Source organism: Camelus bactrianus, chromosome X, assembly GCF_048773025.1.
Source record: "Camelus bactrianus isolate YW-2024 breed Bactrian camel chromosome X, ASM4877302v1, whole genome shotgun sequence".
Taxonomy (NCBI): domain Eukaryota; kingdom Metazoa; phylum Chordata; class Mammalia; order Artiodactyla; family Camelidae; genus Camelus; species Camelus bactrianus.
In genome coordinates this window covers 10,713,514-10,735,361 of record NC_133575.1, presented here as the reverse complement: position 1 = coordinate 10,735,361, position 21,848 = coordinate 10,713,514, and the positions used below count along the sequence as shown (strand labels likewise).

The following is a 21,848-nucleotide window of genomic DNA, read 5'->3' as shown; positions in this document are numbered from 1 at the left end:
CACCTCAAGCTCTATCTGACTTTGTCTGCACTGAAGGTCAACTGTACCTTGTTCTGCCTTTTCTGTCTTCTTCGGAGCCGCAGGAACTCCTTATGCTGCCTGGAGACAAAGTTCACAGCTGCATATTCCAGTAAGGCTGCAAACACAAACAGAAGGCACACCGCCATCCAAATGTCAATCGCTTTCACGTAGGAGACCTAAGAGAGAGGGAGAGACAGACACTATGAAAACTTGTGGGGAAACCATAAACCAGGATCTTTATGCTGTGAGCAGCAGAATAACCTCATTTCCCTTCATCAAGGATTGTTTTCTAGGCTTTTCTTAAGAAAGGACTTACACGTTTTCCATCCCACTTGGCAGATTCTGGACAGAGCAGTGAAAGTTACATGCCCCTGCCCCCCCGCCTTGTTCCGTCTCTCTTGGCAGAGCCCACCCACTCCAGTAGTCTCACCCCTGAAACTAGCTCCAAAGATGGCTACAAGAATTTCCCTAATGAAAAATGAGTAAATAAATAAAAATAAAACTTTGTGGCAAAATAGAGTGGGCACTACTCTTGAAATTGCTCATATCCTTCTATTTTTTCTTAACATTTAAAACCTAATTATGATAATTCCAAAACTTGGATGAGAAATAAACTATGTTTGGCTTTGGGCCCTTCATAAAACCAATTTTGGGGGAGAGAGTATAGCTCAGTGGTAGAGTGCATGCTTAGCATGCATGAGGTCCTGGGTCCAATCCCCAGTACCTCCTCTAAAAATAAATACATAAACCTAATTAACCCCTGCCCCCAAAAAACCCCCAAAATAAATAAAAACAAAAATATAAGGGAAAAACCCAAAACAAAACCTTTAAAAAAAAACCAATTTGTAATTTCCATTAGTCTTTTGGTCCTGACATGGAAACACATTTCTAAATAGTTTTTTAAATTCAAGTATAATAGATGTACAATATTATATAAGTTATAGGTATACAATACAGTGGTTCACAATTTTTAACGATTATAGTTACAAAATATTGACTATATTCCCTGTGTTGTACAATATCTTCTTGTAGCTTATTTTATACATAGTGGTTTGTACCTCTTAATTCCCTACCCCTATCTTGCCCCTCCCTCTTCCTTCGCCCCACCAGTAACCACTCATTTGTTCTCTATGTCTGTGAGTCTGCTTCTTTTTTGTCATATTCACTAGTTTCTTGGGTTTCTCAGATCCTGTGTGTAAATGATACCATTCAGTATTTGTCTTTCTCTGTCTGACTTTTTTCATTTAGCATAATACCACCCAGTTTCATCCATGTTGCTGCAATGGTAAAATTTTTTTAATGGCTGAGTAGTATTCCATTGTATATATGTACCACATCTTCTCTATCCATTCATCTCTTGATGGATGCTTATGTTGCTTCCTTACCTTGGCTATTGTATATAATGCTTCTGTGAACATTGGGTGCATGTATCTTTTCAAATTAGTGTTTTTGTCTTTGTGTGGATATATACCCAGGAGTGGAATTGCTGGGTCATATGGTAGTTCTATTTTTAGTTTTTTGAGAAACCTCCATACTGTTTTCCACAGTAGCTGCACCAATTTACATTCCCATCAGCAGTGTATGAGGGTTCCCTTTGCTCCACATCCTTGCCAACATTTGTTGTTTATGTTCTTTTTGATAGTAGCTATTCTGACAGGTGTGAGGTGATATCTCACTGTGGTTTGCATTTCCCTGATGATTAGTGATGTTGAGCATCTTTTCATGTACCTCTTGGCCATCTGCATATCCTCTTTGGAGACCTGTCTATTCAGGTCTCCTGCCCACTTTTTTTTCCCCCTTTATGGAAGCACTGGGGATTGAACCCAGGACCTTGTGCACACCAAGCAAGCACTTGACCACTGAGCTATACCCGTGCCACTCTTCTGCCTACTTTTTAATCGAGTTGTTTGTTTTTTTGATGTTGAGTTGTATGATCTGTTTATATATTCTGGATATTAACCCCGTATTGATTATATTATTTGCAGATATTTTCTCCCATTCAGTAGGTTGTCTATTCGTTTTGTCAATGGTTTCCTTTGCTGTTCAAAAGCTTTTAAGTTTAATTAGGTCCCATTTGTTTATTTTTGCTTTTATTTTCTTTGCTTTAGGAGACGGATCCAAAAAAATATCAATGCGATTTATGTCAAAGAGTGTTGTCTATGTTTTCCTCTAGGAGTTCTATGGGTTTGGGTCTTATACTTAGGTCTTTAACCCATTTTGAGTTTATTTTTGTATATGGTGTTAGAGAATGTTCTCATTTCATTCTTTTACATGTAGTTGTCCAGTTTTCCCAGCACGGCTTATTGAAGTCACAGTTTTTTCTCCATTGTATATTCTTGCCTGCTTTGTCGAAAATGAATGGACCATAAGTATGTGGGTTTATTCTGGGCTCTCTATTCTGTTCCATTGATCTTATGTGTCTGTTTTTTTTGTTTCAGTACTATACTGTTTTGATGACTGTAGCTTTGTAGTATAGTCTGAAATCAGGGCACATGATTCCTTCAGCTCTCTCCTTTCTCAAGATGGTTTTGGCTATTTGGGGTCTTTTGTCTTTCCATACAATTTTAAAATTATTCTAGTTCTGTGAAAAATGCCATTAGTATTTTGATAGGGATTTGAATCTGTAGATTGCCTTGGGTAGTATAATCATTTTAATAATATTGATTCTTCCAATCCAAGAACACAGTGTGTCTTTCCATCTGTGTCATCTTCAGTTTCTTGGATCAGTGTCTTCATAGTTTGCTGAGTACAGGTCTTTTACCTTCTTAGGTAGATTTATTTCTAGGTATTTTATTCTTTTTGATGTGATGGTAAATGGGATGGTTTCCTCAATTTCTCTTTCTGGTAGTTTGTTGTTAGTGTATAGAAATGCATCAGAGTTCTCTATATCAATTTTTTATCCTGCAGCTTTGCCAAAGTCATTGATAAGCTCTAGTAGATTTCTGGTGACGTCTTCAGGATTTTCTGTGTATATCAATATCATGTTATCTCCAAACAGTGACAGTTTAACTTGTTCCTTTCCAATTTGGATTCCTTTTATTTCTTCTTGAATGATTGCTGTGGCTAGGACTACCAATACTATGTCAAATAAAAGTGATGAGAGTGGGCATCCTTGTCTTGTTCTTGATCTTAGAGGAAATGCTTTCAGCTTTTCACCATTGAGTATGATATTACCTGTGGATTTGTCATATATGGCCTTTAATATGGTGGGGTTAAATAGTTTTAAACTATCACAGTTCAAGAATATTCAACCAAAATAAAATACCAGGCTCTAGCCTTGTGAAAGTGTCTGATTAAAAAGGACACTTTTATAACCCTTCAGTGTTTGGTTGAGTGTTTTATATATCTTACAATTTGATAAAAACAGATTCTGAAAGCAAACATTTTTTATTTGCAATGCAAAGTTCTCCCTATCTCACTCAATTTCCAATTATTTTTTAAAATATAAGGGAGAAGATAACTAGATGAAATTGTAACATTCTGAATCACAGACTACAGAGGATGCTGATCCAACTGCCTTTTGAATGTGCACTATCTAGTTCTAAAATAGGATTTCCCACTTTTTGATGGCTGGCACTAGGTGTTTGCCACCCAGAATTTTAAGCATTTTATATATATTAATTTTCTAACCATTGCAACAACTGTATTACCCCCATTTTCTGATGAGGAAACTGGGGTACAGAGAGTTAAATTATTATCCAAAGTCACAAAGCTGAAAAATGGCAGAGCTAAAATTGGAATTGGAGCCCAGTCTGACTAGTGAATTTCCTTTCTGGACACACACAACCATACTACTAGGATTGTACCATTTGTATCTTGACTTTCTCTTTGACTTTTATAGTGAGCATTTCCCATGTCATTTAACTTTATTCTAAATCATAATTTCCAGTGCTTGCATAATTGTCTATACTATGATTAATCATTCTGTATTATAGGATACTTGGGTGATTTTTCATTTTATTTTATGCTACTAAATTGAGGGCTGTGAACATTCTTCCCCTCAAATATTTGACTGTATCTCTGATTATTCATTAGATCAATTTTTTAGACTCAGATCATGGGAGTAAATGCTAAGAAAATAAGCTCTTGACTTAGAAAACGAATCGGAGCATAGAGGATGTAAAAACAGAGACTCCAGAGTGAGATGCCCCAACTAAGAAACGGTGCTCCTTTCCTGACTCTAACTTTGCCAAATTATTTAACCTCTATCTGCCTCCCTTCCTCATCTGTATAAAGGACAATAGTAGCTATTTTATAGAGTTACGTGGATAAAATCACTTAATATATGTGAAGTTCTTAGAATAGTGTTTGGCACAGAGTAAGTGCTGTATAAATGTTTGCCATTATTTGGCTACATAACGGTGTGATTTTGTTAAAGGAAAAAATTTGGAGGAGACAGAAAAAATCAACAAGGAAAATAAGTCATGCACAGTCCTAATATATTCCAGTTATTATTTTTAAGGTTACCACCTGCCTTACAGTGTTTATCTCAGTTAATCTGAACTACTTGTTGGTCCCACATATGAGGTAACAAAGTGGTTCAGCACTTTGTCATCTCCACCACTTTGAATATATTAGTCTTCCTAGCTGGGATGCTTATTCTCAGTCTTTCTGATTAACAGACCACTCAGAGTCCTTCATGACTTGACTGGGATACCAGCCCCTCTGGGAAACCTCCCTAACCTTCCTGCTGTCTCTCATCTGGGTTGGGGGCCACTTTACGTCGCTCCCTTATAACTCCCTCTCAAACTTGTCTGTTCTTTCTTAGTCCACCAGCTTCCCTGACCCCACCACTAGACGCAATAGACTGGAAGCTTTTTCTCCTTTTGGACGGATCCTGTGTAGTATTACTCTTAGTATCACCAGCATAGGACTTGACAAATGGTGAATAAACAGTAGATCGGTGGGATGGTTGGATAAATGGATGACTGAATGACAGAAGGAAGGAATGAAGGAAATATCTGGCCATCTTTCCACTTTTATACTTTATTCTATGCTATGTAACATTATCCACAATTGCATATATTAGCTATTTCTAAGAGCGGACTGTTAGTGCACTGTAATGCTCTTGTAACACCTAGCTTTCCTGGAATGTTTCTTTCCTTAATAAGCAATAATTTTCTTCTATTGGCTATTCTGGAGCAGCCCTCTTCTCCTGTAATAATAGAACATTACCAATCACAGCATTCCCAGTTATATATTATTCAGATTGCCCATAAATGTTTTAAGACCTAATAATGAGAAGAATTTGTCAGTGCCTGATAGATGTTCATACACGAGCTAAGTCCAGCGGGACTTACCATCATTCCTCCCCTTCCTGGTGTTGACAGCATTCAGTACTTTGTAAATCTGTCCCCCATCTCCTTCTGGCCATCAGCAGGCCAGGCACGTATTTGGCTTCTTTTATAGCTGCTCGTAAATGAATCCTTTCAGTTTCTTAATCATTTTGGTTGGTCTCTGAGTTTCATTCAAATCAGGATCATCTTTCCAGCACTGAAGTGCCGGTATTAAATGCATTATTCACATGGCTTTAGAGGGTGTTGGGAGACATCTCTTACATATGACGGAATGCCCCTCAGTGCTGGTCTCTCAGGATTGAAATGCCTTTTTGTTACTTTAATCCAGCTCTGATGTCAGATTCTCTCTCTTTGGCAGCTAGTCCTTAGGTGTTTTTAGTTCACATCATCCATCATTCTTTCTGTGATTCTTGGGCTTACATGATCCCTTCCTGAACTACTTTACAACATCTTGCAAAATAGTTTTCAAATTACGTAAGCCCTCAAAATGCTATTATGATTCACTGGGTTGTTATCTTTCCAGGTATATTTAATTCAGACGCATAAACGTTGGGGCCTACTATGTGGAAGACACTGTACCAGGTGCTGTTGGGAACTGGGGCAGAAGATAGAAGGATAACTAAGATGCACACTGATTCTTCCCAGGACTTCCTAGATTATACTCCGGGTTACCCCATTCACACTGTACTCCAGAAACCGTCGTTCACATAGGTCAGGGAGCAGCAAACTATGGCCTATGGATCAAATCTGCCTCACCACACGTTTTATAAATAGTTTTATTGGAACACAGTCATACTCATTCATTTACATATTGTCTATGGCTGATTTTACACTAAAATGGGACAGCTGAGTGAGATCATATGGCCTGGAAACCCTAGAATACTATGTGGCCCTTCACAGAAAATGGTTGCCAGCCCATGACGTAGGTGTAGTGTTGTCTGGTTTGTCTTGGGGATGTGCATCTCAGGGGCCCTGCTTGGTGCTTGAGAAAACCACAGTCTCCTGAGGGAGACACTCAGGTGAGCGAATAAGTGATACAAAGCAGATGGTCCCGTGTGCCGAGGTAGAGGAAAAACCAAAAGGCAGCCGAAAGGTGAGGAGTTTGATGTTGACAGGGGAAGTCAGAAAAGGCTTCATTCTGGGATGGCGTGGCATTTGACATAGGACTTGAGGAAAGCCAGGACTTTGGGTGGAAGAGGCTGAGAAAGCAAAACCATGAAATTGGGAGAGAATAGGTAGACTTGAGGATGGGGAACAACTCAGTGACCAGGACCTGCTGGGTACCTGGGCAGTGCATGGGGAGGCGTGGCCAGCTAGGCTGGGCCAGCACACTGGAGGCCGAGGGGTTTGGGTTTCAGATTACTTGTCAAGATCCGCTGATGATGGTTTTGAGGTGGGGTACTAGTTGTATAAGTGCTTTGCTAATTAGGTTTAATTTCTTTGTCTCACAATGTCTTAGCAAAAGCAGACATTTTCTTTCATAGAAATTGACTGCCTCCTCTTGCTGCTGTCAACTCTACAGTGGGCCAGTTCTCTTCCAAATTTTCTAACAACATCTCGGAATCCTTTGCCGAATCTTCTTCCATTTGTTATTTGAATTCCTTGAAATCTTCCTTCTTCAATTTTCCCTGTATCTTCAGGTCCTCAGTAAATTCATGGAGTCATATAGGTGTCTTCGTGTGTGTGTGTGTGTGTGTGTGTGTGTGTGTGTGCACGCGCGCGCACATGTTCCATAGCAGAGACTGGCCAAGTTCTTGTAAATCTGTGAATCCCATTCCCTCTTCCTGGGACATGAGGTAAACTATTTTTCAGTTCAACTGGATCCCCATTGGAATGTGGGCAGAAGTAACATACCCACTTCAGGGTCTTCAGAATCTCTGAGGAGGTCCTTAGTACTTAACCCTTCTGTGGCCACCTTGGATGTCACTCATTTAAGATGGCAGTGTCATAAGATTGAAGAAGCCTGGATCCCTAAAAGACCCAGGGGCACCCACTGTGCAGTGGAATGTAATGTGAGTGAAAAATAAACTCTTACTATATTAACCCATGGAGATGTCAAGGTTTTGTATTTCTAACACTCCCAAACCCATCACTCAGCCCTGACCTCTCACCAGCATTCCTATGCAAATTCTAAAATGCCTGTAGTTAGTATTTGCAAAATCAAACTCATTCAGTGCCCCTCCTCCCCATTTGCCTTATTTGAGTCTTTCCTTCCAGGAGCAACATGAATTTCACAGTTGGTTCCTTCTTTGCCTTCATCTCTAATGCTCAGTCTGCTGCCAAAGCTCAAGATTTCTTTCTGCAAAGCACCCTTAAGTTTACTCTTTTCTCTCCATTCCAAAGATGTCACTACCACCCTGGCCGTGAACGTTTACACCTGGCTCTTAAAACAACTTGCTAACTGATCCCCCTGTATTCAGCTCCTCCCTGTGGTGCTTAATCCTTTTGCTTCTGCCAGATTAAGTTTAAACACCAGTTCATTTTGTAACACATCTGCTTAAGAACCCCCGTGGCTGCCTGTCACAGGCTCTGGTACCCGAGGTCTCACACAGCGTGTGCCCACCCTAGCCCCGCGGCCTGACCCCGCGCTTCCCTAGCACAAGCCCTGTGCTTTGTCGCAGCGGTTCTACTTCCTGCTGAGGAAGCCATGCCCGCTCCCACTGAGGATCTCAGCGGTTCTCAAATGGGTGGGATTTTGCACCCCAGGGGACATTTGGCAATGTCTGGAGATATTTTTGGTTGTCACAACCAGGGGGAGGTGCTACTGCTGTCTGTTAGGATGAGGTCAGGGGTGTTAATAAACATTTTGTAATGCACAGCCCCCTCAATGACTAGTTTTCCAGCCCAACATGTCAATAATTTTGAGATTGATAAACTCTGAGATAGAGAAAGCAGACTCCCCGCTTATACCCGGGTATCTGTGTCTAGTTCAGTGGTTCTCAACTGGGGCTGATGTTGCTCAGAGAGGACACTGGGCAATGTCTGAAGATGTTTTTGGTTATCTCAGCTGGGAAGTTGAGGTTCTGCCACTGGCTTTTATTGAGTACAGGCCAGGGATACTGCTAAATGCCTGACAGTGCATGGGACAACCCTCATGACAAGAATTATGCAGCCCCACGGTTAATAGTGTTAACGTTGAGAAATTCTGGTCTACACTCTTCTTCCAGCATAGAATTCCTGCCTCTTCTTTTCCACTTTCTCTGCCTGTTTCTTTCCAGATAATTCCTCAAGGAGTAGCTCAAATTCCGTTTCCAGAGTGACGATTTCTCTGCCTATTCTAGCCCACAGTGGTCTTCCTCATCTTTAGAATTCACCATGCACTTGGAGTTAGGGTCATGCAGTTGAGTGTTTGCTTTATGTATGCCTGATTTATCTGCCCAGCTGAAGTATAGGGTGCTTGGAAGATAAAGACCCAGTAATGTCTTTTGTATCTGTGCCACCAAAGTTAAGTCTTTGCATGGAGTAAGTGCCCCTTGGTTTCTGTTGATTGACAAGTTATTCATGCTGCATATAAATTCAAATTCCTTTCACAGGCACTAAAAGGAAAAAAAATAGCTTAGGTCTTTTAAAGCCAATAGCTGATGATAATTAAGATTACTCTTGATTTATTTTCACTAAAGGAAAGAATACTTACTCTGAGGAATTTACAATTCATATAAGTTTACAAACATATCTGGTGAAACAGCAGGGCCAGTCAAATGGTTTGGGTTTATGTGGCACTAAATAAACGTTTGTCTGCTACGTGAACAGATCAGTTTGATGGTGGACTTTTAGCTCATTGCTTAGTTGCTTTGGCATCATGTCACCATTTCTTAGAGATGTGTTTCATTAATGTTTTTTTCAACACTGTCTTGGTATTTTTGGAAACCTTGGCAAGTTTTCAAATTTTGGAGTAAATTTTTTCATTAATCATATACTCAGATCAGTTTCGAACTAGAAAATCAGGCCATGAATTTATTTACTTTAGTCCCATAATTTGTCTACCTTCAAGGACTGTACCACGTCCTGTGTCATGAAGCCAGTTGTAAATGGGTTGGGCCATATTCTACCCAGTGTTTATTTCCAGCCCAGAAGAGTGGCTTGTCCTTGTATAAGAATTGCCTGAACTTCAGCTTGAATGCCCTCTCCATCCCTCATGGCAAAGGCACTCACATTTGACAATGTGCCAACTAAAATACATCCACATTCCAAGCCCATACGCTGACCCCAGGGAGCTCTGATATTCCTCCAGCAGCCAATCAAAGACGATTGGTTATGAAGACTTACAGAGAGAAGTTCTCTACAGTAGAGAAGGATCACAAATGACTATGATAAACCAAGTATTATTTTTCAATAGAAAAGAGAAAAAATGGAATTCATAGGACAATCTTAAAATTCTAAGATATTTTTCTTGCTCTAAGTGGAGTGATATCTCACACCCACCTGCTTGAGTCAACATTTAATTATTCTAAAACTATGCAAACAAACCATTGCTAAACCAGAATAGAAGCTTATCTAGTCTGTACAGTGTAGTTTCTTTTTATCTAATTTAGAAGGAAAAATTTTAACCCCGATTAATGCAGCTGTTGAGCTGGATACCTGCTGGTCACAGTAGCCTGACTTGTGCTTTCATCACATGGAACAGAGGCCTTTGGTAGCTCCCATCAGGTTGTCTTTTATTGAGTGTTACAAAGTACACCACCACCCTCTCCATCCTCATTTTGTGGGGAAGAAAAATAAGTTTATTAAATGTGTGTCTAAATCTTACACAGCTAGTCATCAACAAAGGTGGAATTGAGACTTCTGGCTTTGATTTTCTGTTTTATCTCTTACCTGTATTCAGTCACTGTAAAAATCTCATCAGAAAAAAATATAGACATTTAAATTAATCCTAGTGCCAAGGATTCATGGTGGTGTACAGTTTTATCTTTACGATTTTACTGCCAGGTTGCCATTTTTATTGCCTAATGAAAGAGACTGCATCTGCTGTGTAATGCCAGGAAAATCAGATTTCCTTGGCAGAAAAGGATGGTGGCAGCACTGACTACCTGGCCTGTCCCAGTGTTACCATCCCCACCCCCTTTTCTCTCCATGCCTTATACACTTGTTGGGTTCTGGGTAGAGTGTTGACTAAACACAACTCTCGTGAAGGTGCTATTTGTAGAAACAGCCATTGGGTGGCAGTGCCTCCAAGCCTGGTATCTGCAGGAACCAACTAGTTACAAATGGTACTCCTTAGATCACAAAACTTTCATCAGGACAGGACCTGAACAATTTTCAAGGACCAAATAATGTGGGCGTTGGGTGGGCACAGGTATAGTTAGCTCATACTATTTCCAAAGATGAATCAATTTCTCTCCATTATAGTGGTCAGAAAACTGTTCACCGTAGGTTGCCAAAGCACACTCTCCACGTGAGTTTTGTGAGTGGAGAGGTAGGAGAATGGTAGAACTGCCAGCCCCAGAGTGCTCCAGTAATACCAGATGATACGCACTGTTAGCGGCATCATAGGGACACCCTAGAGAAAGGCACCCCCAAGTCTCAGCCTTCCGCACATGGAGGCATCTGGGGTGGGAGCCAAGGTGGACAGGGAGTGGCATCTGGAGGAAGGGGAAGAAGCAGAACTGGGGGGACTCTTCCCTGAGCTTGTGTCTACCACGTGTCTCACCATATTCTCAACTGATGGACAGGAACACTAATTCCTTCCATAGTCTATTTCCTGTGGCTGCATCTTCAATGACAAAATAAGTGCAATATATTGCTTCTCAAGCAAGGGCGGGACTGAAGAAGGAGTTGGGAGTCAGGAGCGAATTGCCCAGCAGTGTCAAAACAACCCCCAGTGAAGACAAGAGCGAACTGGATTGTCTCGGTATTAGAAAGACAACCACTGGCTTTTGGGGGATATTGAGATGATGCACCACAAATAGATACCTGTGTATTGAGGGGGGGTGTCTTTGTGGGCAGAGGGAGAGAGGGAACAAATTGGGGAGATTATGAAGATGGGAAAGAAAGGAAGGAAGGAAATGAAGAGCTTTGGAGCCAGGCTAACTTGGCTCTGAATCCTAGGTGAGTGGCCAGTGAACTTGGGGGAAGTACTTAACCTTTTGGAATCTCAGTTTTCTCATAGTGAAGTGGAGACCCAAAGATTCCAGTGTCATGAGGTCACTGAAGGATTGAATAAGACTCTTGATGTAAATCTTAACACTCATTTGGCAGATTGTAGACCCTCAGTCACATTGGTTTGCCAGGGATGAGCTCCTGAAGACATTACATAATTCAAAGCTTGCATAATTCAAGGCAATTTTCCCTAGAGGAATAAATGTAAAGTAGAATTTGTTGTATTTCATGTTCTGTGCATGCATCAAGACTTTATTGGTATTTTTATATTGCCCTATTTTGAATTCACATAAGCTAAGTTCGCATAAAATGGAACGTCATTACAGTGAGCACACCTCTATGTCAGGGGGGCTGAGATAGGCTGTTACAAAAACAAAACAAAACAACAAACTACCACCATCATCATCAGTGAAAAGCTTGGGACAACACAACTCCACAAGTTATCTCTGTTACAAAAATAAGAAAGCCGTGTTTACTCATTCACTTTACCAAAATCACACAGCAGAAGAGTGGCTGAGCCTTCTGTTCACATCTGCCCTGACTTGACTCCACACTCTGTGCTTTCCTGGCTCGCTGACCCCTGTGGAAACCTCCCTCTCTGGGAAGAATTACTCACAGACGGTGATTTCACCAGATGACAGCATCTGATGTGAAAGAGAAAGTGCGGGCAGTGGAGTGGGTTAGTGAGAACCAGCACGGTCACCCCTGCAGCCGGGAGACACCAGGAAAATACACGTTTAAAGATGAGATAGAACCAAACTGTTCTTGGTTTTCTTTCTCAGTCAGCAACGAGTGCTGTTTCCACTTCTTTATCGACTGCCCCACCCACCTCACCCCAGATTCAAATTTCATGTGTGTGAACAAGGAAGAAGAGGAGGGAAGTTTAGGAAAAGCTGTCCAGTCTTGTTCTTTGGGCTAAGGGCCTTAGAGTGTGGATGGGGTTTATTGTGATGACATAGGTTCCCTCCTGCTCGCCATCTTGTGCTCCCCAGAGAGGGGCTGGATGGGAGGGGTCATGTGGAGAAGCTGAGCTGTCTCCACCTCCTAGACTGGGCTTGTTGGTTTCGGATCTCCAGGTTGGCTGTGCTCCCTCGAGTTGGGTGAGGAGGCCAGATCAGAAAGGCAGCATGGGCCAAACAGCTCACCCCCGAGCATTTCTGAAACTATGAGCCTGATGAGAGTGAGTGGGTGGGCCAGTGTTAAGTGTGTGCAGGCTCTTCGTCATCCCCGAGCAATGGCGATGGTGTACTTCTGATGCAAGCAGACTGCTGAGATCACCGGTGAGTGGGATAGGTGGGGAATGGATGATTCTGGACTACAAAATCATGGCAGTCTTTGAAGCCCATTTCAACCTGCGGTGATAAAGAAGCCATTTCCTCAAGAACAGCTAGAATCCTGTGATGACTCTGGAGTACAGAGAGGCTTCTCCAGGGGCTGAGTTTCCCCCAGTGCACCTGAATCCTCTGAGCATTGGGATGCTCTTTCCTGGGGATGAGGACAGGTGATCCTTTGGTCGAGGGCCAAAGAATCTTTCACAGCTGAGAATACAGCATGAGATAGTAATTTCAATCAAATGGCAGTCAGTGGCAGCCAAGAAACTTTGCTACCCAACCCCTGGCCTGTGGCCTGGTTTAGCATCAGCTCTGCACTTTACTGTGAGCTTACGGTTGGAGACAGCAGGTCAGTGAGGATGTCTCCATGGGAGCCACCTTGATGGAAACCTTCCCTTCTTGGCATGAGACCCTGGGCACCCGTGCCTGGTGCATGCTAACCTAAAGCTCTTGAAGTTAATCAACTACCTACTGTTTCATAGTGTCCAAAATGAACCTGAAATGGAAAAATTCCAGGGCCCCACCATGGTCGAGGTTACATATGGGGAGGAGAAAAAAGAAAAAGAAAAAGAGCTCCAGGTCAGTCAGAGGCTGGGAATTAACTGGTACAAAAGACTCTGGCTGGGCTGGTCATCTCACTTTTTGTTGCTGTAAATTACCAAGGATGTGGCCTCCACTGTGTCCATTTCCTGAAGCAGCATTTTGATGCAAGTCAGTTCCATGCCTTTCTCCTCATCACAAAAACCGGAAGCACAAACCACCCACTAATAATTAGGTACCTATTTGTAATAACTACTAGCCTGCAGGAGTCTGTTAGTAGTTAAAAAGAAATCCTACAGCATCTTGAATAAAATGACGCAAATAGATATGCCAGCTCTTGGAAGAAATTAAAGAGGCCATACTATCAGGAGGCATTTTTATATTTCAATATGAAACTGTACAGACTGCTAAAAAAAAGATAAATTGTGAATGTGGAAAGATTTGGGTTAGGCTTATGAGCACATCAGTTTTTAATACATCAGTTGCATATATCTGCTTCAGAGAATTTAGATCAACCTTAGTCCCTTGGTGGCAATCAATCCTGTAGCATTGCAGAAACTAAGAGAAGGCAGCAGGGCTGTGATGGAGAGATGAGTCAGAAGATGCTAGGGATGTGGGTCTCGGCTTTGCCACTGGCTGACTTTGTAAACATGGGTGCATCATTTTACCTTTCTGGGCCTCAGGTTCCTTCTTGGAAATATAGAAAGATTGGATGATCATCTCTAAGGTTTCTCCTATTCTCTGACTCAAGGGAAGGAGAAAGTGATCAGAGGAAACCAAGTCAGTAACGGGATGAGGTCTCAATCAAACTGATCAGAGCTGTGAATTCCAGAAGCAGCCTTCTAGCTCTCTGCTCTGCCTTCTTACATCCTTCCATGTCATCCAGTAATGTGTGTTCATTGGGCACCGCTGTGTGCAAGGCAGAACTTGCCTAAAATGGTGAATTTCTTGCTTAGAAACCAATCGTATTGATGAGGAATGTTTCCATGTGTAATACTATGTGTAGCAGATGCACTGTGTTCACCTGCAAATTCAGTGGGAAAGTCTCTGTAAATCATCAGCAACTCACCTCAAGCTCCTGAACCTTGTTATTTTTCTGCCCAAGAGATTTTTTTTGACACTTTAATAACTTTCTCAACGTGAATGCAAGGAAGCCTAAAACATGGCTCTCAACCATGGAGGGATGGGAGTTTGTGGATAAAGACTCCAGATTGCAGGTTACTTGGTGGGATAAGTGCGATTAGAATTCTATATGGTTTTTCAGAGCATCCCCCGCAGAATTGAACCCTCCTTGCTGTCCATGGTAACCAACTCAGTAATACGCTTTGTTGGCTTTTCTCCTTTCCTCGTTTATACTCCATACTCTCTTACTTGTCTTTCCTGAGACTGCCTCCCAAATGAGCTGTCTACATCCGAATATTTGTTACAGGGTCTGGAGTTCACTGAAACAAATTACCTAAAAGTAAAATTAGATCAGGGAAGTCTGATACAGAAATGATGCCTGTCACATCAGGCACCATTTAGAACCAGAATAGCAAACAAACCACACGTCCTCCTGAAAATTCCTTTCCTATTCACAAAAGCCCTTTATCTGTCTAGTTTGCAGTCATCAGTGAGAATGGAGTATCAACATAGTTCAAAACCCATCTGGAGAAGTAAGCATCCAATCAATTTGGAATCTATATTACCCATGTAATTTAGCACCCATTACTTCCCTTTTTGCTTGGCACAGCTAGTTTTAAATTAACAAAATTAGAATTGTGTAACTATAACAAAAACTGATTTCCTGTCTAATACCAAGCAACTGTTATTCTGCATATACCAACCCTCCTGGGGTTGGAGGAATAAGGAGAGCAGCTTCTTTGCAGAAACATCATATAAGTAAACTGTTCCATGCTAGGTATGAAGTTTGTTAGGGAGATGGAATAACAGGTATATTTTGAGCCTGAAAGGATGTAGATATTATGAAGGTACAAATTACTCCTTGTTGGAGGATGGAGGGAACGAAAAGTGACCACCAAACTGAGAAGGTACCTTGACACCGGAAAATGAGGGAGGCAGCTCCATATTATTAATGGATCAGTTTATTATAGGGTAACATACTTGAAGGATGGCACTGGGACATGGATCTGGAAGCATTTGCAGCTGTACTTCACACAGCCAAGGGACCACTGGGACAATTTTATAGTTAACCTAGGATATTGGGGTAGGAGCTTGGAATCAGGATATGCATTCCTAAGTCAAGATTCATGAATGGGTAACTAGTCTCATTACTGAGTGCCGGGAATACGTCAGCAAGTATTTTCATTAGTGTTTGAGGACTAACAGAACATAGATGCCACCTGGTCCTAATGATTATTAAACAATATGTGTTAACTGCAAAGCCCTTCTCTTTCAAGGCTTTGCAGAGAAGGGCTTTGCTGCACAGTATAGTCCTGGGTAGGGTCAGCAAAAGGACAGGACACACAGTAAGGGCCAAAGATGGCCTCAGTTATGCTAGCAGTCATATACTCGTGTTGACAGGACATCAGTTAAAAATGTCAGCGGCATTACATTTAAAGACCAAAGAAGACCTTGTTTTGCTAGAGTGCGGTAGGCCACCTTCTAAAATGGACCCCAGTGATTTCTGCTCCTGGTATTTATATTCTTGGGTGACCCCCTCCCCTTGACTGTGGGCTGGACCTAGCACCTTGCTCCTCACATACAGTATGGCAAAAGTGATGGGATGTTACTTTCATGGTGAGGTTCTAAAAGACCGACTTCCATCTTGCTTGCACTTGCTCTCTTGCTGGCCTTCTCTCTGGCTCCTCTCATTGCTTGCCTTGGTGGGGAGGCAAGGAAATGAGTCTGGCATTGAGTCAGCAGTCAGTGAGGAACTGAGGCCTCAGTCCAACAGCCCAGGAGGAACTGAATCTTGCCAGCAACTACTGGAAAGTGGGTCCTTCTCTCGTCGGGCCTTGGTGTAAGACTGCAGTCCCAGCTGCCACCTTGATTTTAGCCTCCCGAGAGACCCTGAAACAGAGGTCTCAGCTAAGTTGTGCCTGGACTTCTGATCCATAGAAACTGTGCGGTTAAAATGTTGTTTAAGCCAGTAAGTTGTTGGGGGTTGGGGGACTTGTTCCCCAACAGTAGATAGCATCTATATGGTGTCTTTAGGAGAGGGGAGGAGAGAGAGAAGTTGTGCACTTTGGGTCTCATGAATCTAGAATTTGGTAAGATAGGATGGTTTATTTTTGGACTTTTTGAAGAGGAAAATTTAGTTAACAAAATAGTAGGATAGCTGCGAGGATAATCAGGATAATATATATTTTTAATATATTCATTCAAGTAGGCTCCCTGCTTAAACGTGAATCGAGTAGCTACTCAAAATCAGTTTACCTATGCTGGAGTCCAGGGGTCAGCAAACTACTGCCCATGAGTTAAATCTGTCTTGCTACCTTCTTTTGTAAATAAAACTGCACCCATTCTTGTGTATACTGTTTGTGGGTGTCTGTTCTTTACTTATAGTGGTAGAGTTGATTTACAGTGGTAGAGTTGACTAGTTAAAACAGGGATCTTACAACCCAGAAAACCTAATAAGTTTCACAGAAAAAACTTTTAATGATCTAATCATATATTATAATTCAAGCTAACCGCTATCCAAGGTAGTCTGAATTCATAAATTTTTTCTGTATTTTGGTTAACATAGACAGTAAAACTAGATAGTTCATAATCCAAAACATTCCACTGTAAAGGCTTTTTTTTTTCTGAAATCACTTAAGTTCTCAATTTTGTGTTGCTAATTCAGATATAGGGTCCCATAATGAACTGCATATTTTTAGCAGTCAGTCAACAAATGATGGTAAACCGTTCCCCATGTGTGAGATACTGAGAGATACACAAAGATAATTAGTATTTGGTTCCTTCCCTTGAGAAACCTGCTTTATAGAGAAAGACAAGAAAATAGATGACGGCATGTACTCTATATCAATCCTGGATAGGCATGGTGGTGAAACCCATTAGGACTAGTGTTCGACTTTGAGGGTCCGAATCTGGTCTTGCCTCTTCCTAGCTGTACATCTTGGGCAAGACACTTAATCACTCTGTGCCTCAGATTTCTTAACTGAAAAATGAGGACAATAATGGAGCCTATCTCATAGATTTGCTATAAGGATTGAGATACACATGAAATAACAAGTGTGTAGTGCCTATAACTGGGCCTGATACCTTGCAAATGTCTAAACATGTTCCCTTTCATCATCATGGTTGAGTTGACCTCTTGGACTTCCGTCCTGCCACTAGAGCTGATTGCTTGAGTACTGTAAATTAGTTAAATTAATTAATAGTTTCACCCAATTTAGGATCTTCATTAAAGTTAAATGTGGGAGTCAGTCTCCTGTGACGTCTTCCTGGATGGAAGCACTTAAGAGATTTCGAGCAACTGCTGTATCTTGAAATCAATGCTGTCAGTGAAGGGCTAATTTTCCTGCTACTATTCTTGTTTTAAAATTACCCTTTGGCCTGAAATGGCTCAGTCTTACCTTTAAATCCCAAACTTAATTTTCTGAGAACCAGGAAAATTATTTCTGTGGAATTTAGGTAAACAGGATGCAAACTTACATTCTCTCAAATGCTATTTTGAGAATCATTTATGTTTTTATAATTCATAATTGAATTTGATCTTTTCCATAAACTTTCGTTGAGCTTTATCCAATATTATGACTCATGGTCATAATATTGAAGGCATTTCATTTATGAGTAACATTATGAAAATACTAAATTTGCATAACTTTGCCTAATTTTCTCTAGCATTGTGAAGCGTGTTGTCATCGCAAACAATTAGTATTATGTATGTCGTGTAGGGTACATTGATCTTTCAAAAACATTTCAATATATAATTCATTCTGTCTCCACATACTGCAGTTGTGCAGGTAATGAGGTCAGAGAGCTTGAGAGATTTTCGTTATGTCAAAAAACAAATTAAGAACAAAGCTAGACCTGGAACAGGATTCTTGGTCTAATCTTATTTCCACTGTGACATCACATATTCATTGTAGTTTGAACACTTGGAATATTTTTATTGTACTATAATTCTTTCAACATTTTATTTCCTGGTGTCTTAGATCTAATGATTAATTAGAATATTTGATTAGCCAGAATGCTTCTTACAATACTATTTTTAGGAAACTTATGCCAGTGGAAAGAGTTTGGATCAGATGTTCTCTTAGACCTTTCCTCATTCGTTTGTCTCTGATAATTGATAACAGATTGTTGGTGTTATTCACTGTTAAGATGATTTTTGCCATATCTCAGTGCTGTGGATGGTCACAGGCTGACTGTATGACTCCCTCCCCTAATTTGAGGATTTATTGAGTTCAGTATTCGCCTTGCTTACCTTTACTAATTCTCCATTGGTGATTGGGTTTATTTAGAATAATTGGTACAGGCTAGATGACAGAATACTAACCAGAGAAATTTAGAGATATATTTATCACCAGCATTTTCTACATCCCTTTCTACCTAGATCAGCTAATTGAATTCCCTCATTTTTCAGATGAGGAAAGGGAAGGAAAATGACAAGATAGTATATGGCTGCCTGCTTTACACTATGCTGATTCCATGCATTCCACAAGCATGATTAAGCATGGAGGGTGAGTGGGTATTTGGAAGAGATAAGTAGCCACTAACTCAAGATACAGATTAGCAGGCTCCCATTTGGGGATGAACTGATATCCTGAAAACTTAAGTTGATAGAGTCTGTCACAATTCCTAGAAAATTAATAAAGCCAATACTCAACCGAGACTGGCCTAATTGGTTGTAATTTCCATTGCAGAGGGAAAAAAGGACTGAGGAAATGTCTGAACGTTGGAACCAGAGCAGTGATATGAGATTAGTGGCTTCTTCAGGGTCAGGGTACAAAATAAGGGATGTAGAAAATGCTGGTGATAAACACTGGCCATTTTGCCATTTTTCCTGGTGCACTTGAGCTGATGGTGCGCTACTGGCCGCATCTGAGTACCACTGTGCAGGCCGCCAATGCGAATCATAGGGCTTGTTTGGAAGACTAGCTGCTTGCCAGACACTTCCAGTCTGTCCTTAATATTTTCTTCCCAATGTCTCTCTCCCTCTCTCCAGTCTCCTTCTCTAAGAGGAACTCTAAAGAAGGGAAAGTTAGGAGATATTCATCCATTCACTTAACAGATGATTCTGAGGACCTTCTGTGTGCCAAGAGCTGTCAGGTCCGGAGAATACAACGGTGGGCAAGACATGCTTTCTGTTCTTAAGAACCTTGAATGTGTTGACAAGCCAATAAGCAATGATAATACAGTGCACGAGTTGTTAAAACAGCAGGAAGTACAGGTGGTAGAGGAGCAGATAGGAAAAGAGCTTATTTGGGTTTAGGGTGTGCCTGGTTTATAAACGTGTATCAGAGGAGATGTCCAGCAAGTTGAGATTTGAAGCGAGCACAAATGGAAGGCCTATTAACATTAATGAGGAAGAGCTAACTGCTATTTTCTGAGCTCTATGAAGAGTGTGCCTTCTTTGCAAATACCCATGTAATATTCACAGAAATCAACCATGTACTAGACTGCAGAGAAAATCTGAATACATTTCAAAAATTGGAAATAGTACAGCAAACATCTTCTCATAATATAGCAAAACTAAAAATAACAAAAAGGACAACAACAAAGCTCAGAAAATAAAAAGTCCTTACTTTCTGGGGTAAAAAAGAATTTCTTGTAATCCTTGTATCAGAGAAAATACAAACCTAAGTTGCATAGCATCTAGAAGATAGTGATGAAAACTGTATCACAATTTATAAGGCAGATCTAGAGCACTTCAGGACTGAGAATATTTATATTTAATATTTTTATCAGTAAACAACAAAGTAGACTATAGAAAAGTGGAAGGAATTATAAAGATAAAAGTAGAAGTTAATGATCTAGAAAAATAAATTATTTGAAAAATAAATACAATGAAAAACTAGCTTTTAATGTAAAACAACAAACTGCTAGCTAGATTAATCAAAAAAGTACAACTATATAAAATAAATGATAATGGAGAATAAAACAGAAAAAAATGAAGACTCATAAGCAACTACTTTGTTCAACTTAAACCTATGTATTTCAAAACCTGGATGAAATGGATGATACTGTAGAAAAATATGATTTCCTGAAAGTGATCGCAGAAGAAATTAAAAAACAAAAATCTAAGTAGACTATTTCTGTGGAAGAAATAGAGACATTTCTTCAAAGGCTACTTTGCATATAAAAAACCATGTGATTTCTCTCCTTAGATAAATCAATATGAAGTATTTTAGTATTAGATTTTCTTACAGAAAATTATTGCATTCTTGAATAAATCCTACTTGGTCATAACTTACTGAATTGTCTGCCACGTAGAATGATTGTATCCATTTTCTTAAATAAGACTCATTCGCACTTATCTTTTGTGTGTGTGTGTATTCTTTGAGGGGAATTTTGATATTACTATTCTGTTTGCTTTATGATCTAGAAGTTTTTCTTTCATACACTAGGTTCTGCAATAGACATAATAGATTAGAATTATTTACTCTTTCAAGGTATACTAGAAGTCCTCTGTGAAGCCATCTGGACCTGTGAAATCTAATATGAAAAACTATAAGGTCATCTACTGATAGGCTAAACAGGTACCTGTAAAATTCAACAAAATTCTTGATAAAATATTTAATAATTTTAATTTATGGAAAATATGTATGCAAAAGCCAGAACTATGTTTACTGGGAAAATACTGGTAGAATTACAATTAGTACTAGGAACAGGACCGGGAAGCCACCATTTCCTTTGTCTTGCAACATTGTACTAGAGGTTGGCATAAAGCAATTACGCAAAAGAACTTAACCAGAAGTGTAAAAATTGGGAAAGGAGATGGTAATGTAACTACTTGTGAATGACAGAACAATCTACCTGGAAAACTTAAGAGAATCAACTGATAAATCTGCAAGTATTAAGAGAATTCAGTCATGTAGCAAAGTTTAAAATTAACATACAGAAATCAAAAATAATAGCAATAGAAAAAGAATAAAATATTTAAGTAAACTTAAAAGGAAATGTGCAAGAACGTAAAAGTTGATTTAAACAAATGAAAAGACACTCCATGTCCTTGTATAGGATGGTTCAGTTATCATTCAAATTTTAATCCTTTTATGGGTTAAATTTGTTACTATAATGTGTTCTTGATAAATATATGAAATGTTTACCTGTTGAGAGTGATACAAACTTAGGAACTGTGCCTGTGGAAGATGGGGTCATGGGAGGCTTAAAAAATACCTGTAAAATACATGTAAATGTATTACCTGTTCAGAAAAGTAGTAAATAAATATTTTTCTAAATCAGGTGCAACTAAACCTCTAAAGTCTGAACATTCATAAATATTTTGTTTGGTGCCTGGAATTCTTACCAGGATAATTTCTCTATTTTCAAATCATTATTCACATCTGAAATACAGTTTTGAAACTGAGTTAGTTTAAGTGAATTGTGTTGTTCATCTTTCTGTGCAGTAATATATAACCTGAACTTAATGTGAGAAAATAGGAGCTGAGCT

At 40.1% G+C, this 21,848-nt stretch overlaps 1 protein-coding gene across 3 annotated transcripts in view; it reads right to left on the bottom strand.

Annotated features, from left to right (window-relative positions):
- Positions 1-21,848, bottom strand: part of GLRA2 (glycine receptor alpha 2) — a 172,554-nt gene that overhangs the window by 38,427 nt on the left and 112,279 nt on the right. For all 3 annotated transcript variants that reach the window (XM_074359731.1, XM_074359732.1, XM_074359733.1), the window contains exon 8: positions 48-197. In XM_074359731.1, the coding sequence (XP_074215832.1) occupies positions 48-197 (150 nt within the window). The remainder of the gene's footprint in view (positions 1-47; positions 198-21,848) is intronic.